Below are 7,481 nucleotides of genomic sequence, written 5' to 3' on the forward strand. Positions count from 1 at the left end.
AGTGGGGATTGAAACAGTACTGCTCGCGCTGGTCCCACTGCTGCTCCTTTCCCTTTGGAATGTATAAGAGCTGCCTGCGACTCTTGTACATTTCAAAGGAAGAGGGTCAGTGGGGATAGTAACGCCCCCCCCATCAACTAATTGAGCAGTCGATGGAGATTTCGTCAATTACTCAATTAGCTGATTAATCGAAATTTAACATCCCTGTTTTACATGTTTTCTTGAAGTCAGAGGGACTCATTTCTCTCTCATGCACTCTGCCGCTCCAGATATTTGCAGGAACATGGTCATATTCTGCTGAGCTTGGTAAATGGCACAGTAAAGACAAACCTTTTGTACTGCTAAGTGTTTGAAATAGTTGACCATAAATTGACTGGTCAAGTTACATAATATTGCATAAGAGTCATCTTTACTAAAGAGTGAAGCACCGTATACAACTGTGTCCAGAGGCAGCAACAGTGGGGAGGAGGAGCCGGTGCTGAGGGGAGCTGGCTTAAAACCTGGTTGCCCCCAGCACTGTCTCCACAGGGGGTGGGCAAGGGAGGCAGAGGCGCAGCGGGGGACTGCACGTGAGCTGGGTCTCAGCTGGTGGGACCTGGCAGCTCTTACTACGTATAAAAGGCAGAGCCACAGCGAGGTTAGTTCCCAGGGCCAGGAGCTAACCCTGCTGCGGATCTTCAGTTCCCCCTCATCGGCTAATCCACTCGATTAGCTGATTAAACACAATTTAACATCCTTAGTTGGTACCTATTAAAATAATGTAACTAGCTGTTTTTAAGTGGCAGTCTTTATTTACTTTTTAAAGTACAATCCTTTGTCAAAAAATGGGAATAATTTAAATGGGAGGTTTGCATATTTTTCCCCTTGGAGCTAATTTTTCCTCCTTTTTGTGTCTCACTCCATCCCTTTGATTAATTTTCAGGTTCTTGACATACTACCCAGGCAGAAGAATCACTGCTGAAGATGGTTTGAAGCATGAGTATTTCCGAGAGACTCCTCTTCCTATTGAGCCATCCATGTTTCCAACGTGGCCAGCCAAAAGTGAACAACAGAGAGTTAAGCGTGGCACAAGCCCACGACCTCCAGAGGGAGGACTTGGGTATAGTCAATTGGTAAGTTTAATAAATTGGGAAAGAACCAAGTTTTGAAGTAAACCAGCATAGAATCTCCAAGGCTAAGTCTAGACTACATCCCTCTGTTGAAAGAGGGATGTAAATGAGTCCGGTCGAAAGCGCAAATGAAGTGCGGATTTAAGTATCGCGCACTTCATTTGCATATTTGCGTCCAATTGCGGTTTCGAAACAGCGATTTTTGAAAGTGAAACCGCAGTCTAGATGCAGTTCTTTTGGGGGAAAAAAACCTTTTTTTGAAAGAACCCGTACTCCTCACTTTTTCAGAAGTACAGGTTCTTTCAAAAAAGGGTTTTTGTTTTTTTGTTTTTTGTTTTTCAAAAGTACCTCCTCTAGACTGGGGTTTTACTTTGGAAATACCCTTTTTCAAAACAGCAATCGGACGTGAATATGCAAGTGAAACACGGGATATTTAAATCCACGCTTCATTTGCACTTTCGATCAAGCTCATTTAAATCCCTCTTTCGACAGAGGGATGTAGTCTAGACATAGCCCTAGTGTCCCTTTTCATGTCTCCTGATGCTGTTGTTGGGAACACTGATAGACTGGACTTATGAGGTCATTAGGCTCATTAGCAAATTCATTGTTCTTAAAAAATGCACGTGACAAATGTGGTGGCATTTTGATCCTGGATGAAGATTGAAGTCCCATGTAGAAGAGGAAGCTGCTTTGTTTCCTTCAGGATTTTGGGGGAGGAAAATGAGGCTCATTCCTGTTCCACTTTTTGTGCTTCCTATGTTCCTGTTTGCTGAGTTCGGCTTGAGCAGCCACAGCTCTTTGGATTAGGCATGTAAAAAGTCATTTAGAAATGTAAAAATTCTAGTGGTTACTCACGCTGGGGGCTCTGCAGTAAAAAGCTTTTATATAAACTTTATACTGCAGACCCCACAGCTAAGTTTGGCTCTCTGAGAGCGGGGCTGGCAAGGGCTGTCTCCTCCCTACTGGGGAGGCTTCATTGTGGGCTCTGCAGCTGGCTCCCCAGGAGCAGTGTGTACCCTGGGGGGAGGGGGCGAGCTGGGACTGCCAGAAACGGGCTGCTCTGGTGGCCAGAGCCTTTGGTGGGCCCTGTGGGGCTGGAGCAGCCCCCTGCTTGGGGTGGGAGGGATCTGCTCCAGCCCCTACTGGTTAACCAGAACTAGTAAGATAGTGATGTCACAGTTGTTTTTGCATGCTCAGAGAGAAAGTCCTTTTGGAAATATAACCCTGGAGTGTTGATTAAATAACATGAATAAAACCCACCTAGAGCTCAATGGTGCCATGTATGGAATAATTTTTTTCATGTGCTCTGAGACACGTGTGAATGTGCACCACCAGTAAAAATCATACCAGTAGGTGCTTTGTTAGTTAGCTGCATGGCATTTTGAATCTCTTCTGAGTGGCTGCACAAGCACATAGCTTACAAGGAACCCTGGGTACATTTCTTACTTATAAACACATGAATTATATATTCATTTTACAGGGTGATGATGATCTGAAAGATACAGGTTTTCATCTCACTACTACAAATCAAGGAGCATCTGCAGCAGGACCTGGCTTCAGCCTGAAGTTTTAAACTTAATATGAGGAGGGGGGAAAAAGACAGAGCTTGGACTTCAACCATGCTGTTGATGAATGGATTCCAAAGTGCTCCAGTTTTGTTCATTGCATCAGGAAGACTCTGTGTTTTACACAGGAAGAGCCAGATGTCATCTTACTGAGTGTGGAATATAACTGCTGCATTCCATTCAAGGGACTGGAATGAATTAATCCAAAAAGCCAAGGATCATTACAAAAATTCAAAAAAGAAAACTTGAAGTACAATCTTGGAACTGTTTTGTTTTTGTTTTATTTTTTAATTTTTTAAATTTTTTGCTTGTAAATTTATAGAATTAAAATCCATATTTAATTGTTTAACAGTGTGAAGGATTTCATTTTCTTCACCTGCACCAGACTTGGATGATGGTGGCACTAAATCTTCTAGAGAGGAAACTTAAGAGATATTTTTGCTCCTCATTATCCCTATTTGTGCTTACACAAGTTGAAGCGTATTGTCAGTACAGGTAGAAAAGCTCTTTTGTAAAGATGATTATCTGTTTGAATTCAGGTGCTTATTTGAGCAAGAAACCCTGAAGGCATTTCTAAGGTGTCTCTCCTATTCTGTGCCTTGGAGAGAGCTGTATTGTGTGCTTAATACTGATTGATGACCTTTTTGAAAGCACTGTTGGCCCCAAGTGGTTTATGATGGGTTGACTACTTCACTGTTTGCCCTACTGTATGTATATATTCACAATGGCTGTGGTACAGAACAAGAACTGCAATATTATTTTATAAATCAAAAATTTTTAATACGGGGATTTAAATGTTTAATATTTTCTATCGGTAGCCTTGTTAATGTCATTCCCCTGTCCAAAAAAAAAATGTACTGAATTTACAGGGCCGCATTCCAAAACTTACATAGGCTAGCCTTCCATAGGAATTGTCCTGGAATGTTGTACTTTTTGAGTTTCTAATTTATAACTGAACTGTCCTTTTCAGTGGTGAGAAGATGTCAGAAAGGAATACTGTAAAAAGTTGGGGCATTCATGCAATTAGAATTAGGCTCCCACCCAGTAAAGTGCTGAATCTGAATTATATGAGTAGTTCCATTGATTTCAGTGCAATTATTCATGTTCGTAAAGTGAAGCATATTAAGTGCTTTGCTGGATCAGAGCCTTAGAAACAGGATTTTTATATATTCAGATTGTCATAAATTTTAAAGTAAAATATTCTTGGAGGAAAACAGAAGTGTGTAAATTGTATAAATATTTTCTCTTAGGCCTGATTTTCTAATATTCTAGTAAATGGGGGAGGGGATGGGAGGTGGAGATTTTTATTCTTGTTACCTGTCTACTTCTGAAATGTGCTGGATTTTGGCAAGATGGCACTATGTTGGAGCTGTGGGGCCATTAATAACGTATGTAAAAGCAGCTTCTGTACAGTAGCGCTCAGACTGAAGAGCAAGAACACATTTTGAAATGATCTGCAAAACAGCTGATAAAGGATTAAAAATGTGACTTTATATTTTGTATGTCAAACTCCACTGTAAACTTTGTGTAGCATAACTTTTTTATTGTTCTCTTGGCCACAAATGGACACAGCACATTGAAAAGTCTGATTCCCAGCGGGAGATGATTAGTTCTGCAAGCCGAGATATTTTTTAGTAAAGCAAACTTAAAGCTAGATTAAGATGGGAATTTGGTGTGGTTTTGAAAAGTGTGTGATTCCAGATGTTCCAGTGGAGACACATATTGCTACTTGTCTCTGTGGAGCAGCATTCCAATTGGTCTGTCTCAGCTTAAAGTAGCAAGCAAAGAAAGCACTTAATCTTTTAATTTAAATGTCTGTTTTCCCATATGCAGCACTTATTGTGTGTGATCCTAGTTTGACTTGTCCATGCATAAAAAGATGATTATTTTAAGATAGCTAAATCATTTTTTATGATATAATCATTTAAAATCAAGTCCTAAATTTATTTGTACATATAAATTTGTAAGAAGAAAAATATGGATTAAATAATAGTGAAATGCTAATCATGTTTTCCCAGCAGTGACTCTGACTTTTTTTTATAGGTCCTGCATATATACCTTGTGTATGACTGGCCAAGTGTTTTCCATATTAAAAGCTGGGCCTTTAAAATAGATGGGTAAGTTGTTTGTTTTTTAATCTTAATGTCAGTAAAACCAAAATATGGTGAGAAAATACTTTGAAGACCATTAGTTCAGAAATGGCATTGCAATGTTTAATTGGTTTTAAACTAGGATGTAAAGGTTTAACCGGTAAACCTCTTACCAGCATACTTACCAGGGTAATCAGTTAACCGGTGCCAAGCTGGCCAGAGCAGCCCTCCACCCACAGCGCTGCAGGTCCTGCTGCAGGCAGGGGGCTGTTCTAGCCAAGCTGGACCCACTGCACCATGGGTAAGAGGCTGTTCCATCGCGCTCCGACCCTGGTGGGTGGTTAAATGTCCCTATTTTAAACCATTCTTTTCAAGCATTTGAATATTTGAAAATGCGCTTCCACAGTGGGTAAGTGTTTTCAGTCTCGAAGTTGGGTGATAGAAATGGGAATGTAGAAGGCTTTTAAAAATCTGATTTTTCTCATATTGTGCAAAGTATGGGAAACTGGGTTGGTCCTTGTTTACTCTTTGAAGAAGGCCTGAAATATTTCTAAACATTTTTTGCTTGTGATTGTGTTTAGAAATACATGTTTTGTTTTGTTTTGTTCTGCTGTTCTAGGAAGATTCTGTCAATGACCAGAAATCTAGTAGGTTTGTTGTCATAGTCCTGTTCTAGCCTTGGCAAAATTGTTGTGGTTGGTTAACACTGATGGTGCCTACCCCTCTGTTTGAATGGCACCTAGGGCTGGATGGTTTTCTGGTGTGCAAATCCTCTCCTTTATTATGCAAGCCACTTCCTGCTATTCTTCCTCCCACCAGAGAGACTGACTCTATGGGACAGTTGCTGGGCAGAAGTCTAGCTTTACAGGAAGCCTATGAATATTTTCTTTATCTGTCCCCAACAGAATCACAAAGATGTTATTCCTTTGGGATCTACTATCCCAACCCCTGCCTGCACCCATATCACTGGGAGCAGGGATTTCTGTTCAGGGATGTTAAATATAGTTTAATCAATTAAATTGACTAGTCGATGGATTTTCCATCAAACAGTTGATAAGTGGGAGAGCCGCAGCAGGCTTAACTCCCGACCCAGGAGCTAACCCTGCTGCAGCTTTGCCTTTTAAACGTATTAAGAACCTGTTGGCTCTTAATAAGTTTAAAAGGCTAAAGTGCAGCAGGAGGGACACAGTGTGAGCCAGGACAGCTGATTCCCAGCTCACGCAGGGTCCCCCCTACTGCGCACCAGCCTTTTAAATACATTTGATAGAGGCAGAAGGTGGGGGGAGGGGGACTGAGTGACTAGTTGAGGGACTAGTTGACTATACAGTAAGCTTTTGCTTTTGCTTATCAGGTAGTTGACTAGTCGCTTCCATCCCTATCTCTGTTAGCAGAGCTCAGCCCAGAAGCAAAGCCAGAGGTGCTATTCCCAAGAGTGGTGTCCTGGAGGATTGCATGTTTCTACTGATAGGCTTTCTGTGACACAGTATCAGAGCAGTTTACATAAGCTAATGAATTCACAACAATCTTGGACAGAGGAAGTGTTATCTGCCCGTGACAGATGGGGAGCTGGAGCATGGAGAGAGTAACATGGCCAAGGTATCAGAGTTAGCTCCCTGCCACTGGCAGCGTGGCCGGAAGTCCAGACTTCTCTACCCTTCGGTTCTCTGGTCCAAGGACATCTGTAGTCCTGCCAGACCACAGAAGTTGCTGGACCAGAGAGAGTTCTTGGTTAGGAGGGTACAACCTGTACAAAGATCATCAGGACAGGGCCCGCTTTGGCATAAAACAGCTTAGCTCCACTGCAGTCAGCTAGAGCTATGTCACATTTACCCAGGCTAAGGAGCTGTCCTTTAGTTGAACCATTACTGTAAATATGGAAGTATTCTTCTATAGAACTTACAGGGGCTGATTAATATGTAATTTCAGCTCTACTACTGTTCTGTTGCATATATCATTGCAAAGTAATAGTTGTTGTGTGGAAATAGCAGTTCCCTGATGCTGTCTGATTGCATTGGCCTGTCTCATTACTCATCAGATGTTTACCTAATCCAAGAAACAAAAGCATTTCTATCATTTGTTTTATTTATACAGAAAAATGCCTGTGATTTGGTAACTTGTTATCTAAGAATGTCATCGGATGAAGGCTTCAAAGCTGCAGACAGAGGTAAATAACACATCGTGATAAATGCAAACCACAGAAAAATGTACAGGGGGGGAAATGAGTTCCTGGAAAAAGTTCATTCTAGAATTAGATACCCACCCCCACACACACACGCACACTCCTTCAGTGCTTGAATAAGACAGCATCACTGGAGAATTCTGCCACGGATTGGTCTCTTGTTTCAAGCCCATGTAATGCCCCACATTGGGATTTTAGAATGTTATTTGATTATAAAGAAATGATGCTTGAGAGCAAGAAAAACCCTGGAACATTAACCACGCCTTTTGTTTCAAATATATATGCAAAGCTATTGCTACATCCATTTTTAATCTAAAGCCAAGTTCCATTAATACAACCAAACGGTTAGTTTTTAAATGATCCACAATTACCTGGGTCATCTTGGCGTCAAGATTTTTTTTCCCCTTTTAAATTCTCTTTTTGCAGGACCATATGCTTGATAAATTCTTTAATACTAAACTCTTGGAGGAGAGTTTTTCAGTCAAGTCCCAGCATCCTACTTTTTTGCCCAACCAATGGTAGCAGCTGATTGGAGTGC

At 41.2% G+C, this 7,481-nt stretch overlaps 1 protein-coding gene across 5 annotated transcripts in view; it reads left to right on the plus strand.

Annotated features, from left to right (window-relative positions):
• The window catches only part of LOC102460020 (cyclin-dependent kinase 11B), a 43,280-nt gene extending 35,942 nt beyond the window's left edge, over nucleotides 1–7,338 (plus strand). For all 5 annotated transcript variants that reach the window (XM_075906801.2, XM_075906803.2, XM_075906804.2 and 2 more), the window contains 3 exons: nucleotides 923–1,112; nucleotides 2,590–4,791; nucleotides 6,856–7,338. In XM_075906801.2, coding sequence (XP_075762916.1) covers nucleotides 923–1,112; nucleotides 2,590–2,682 — 283 coding nt within the window. In that variant the 3' untranslated portion in view covers nucleotides 2,683–4,791; nucleotides 6,856–7,338. The remainder of the gene's footprint in view (nucleotides 1–922; nucleotides 1,113–2,589; nucleotides 4,792–6,855) is intronic.
• The last annotated feature ends 143 nt before the right edge of the window (nucleotides 7,339–7,481 follow it).

The sequence above is a fragment of the Pelodiscus sinensis genome, chromosome 24, assembly GCF_052426305.1.
Source record: "Pelodiscus sinensis isolate ZL-2025 chromosome 24, ASM5242630v1, whole genome shotgun sequence".
Lineage (NCBI taxonomy): Eukaryota > Metazoa > Chordata > Testudines > Trionychidae > Pelodiscus > Pelodiscus sinensis.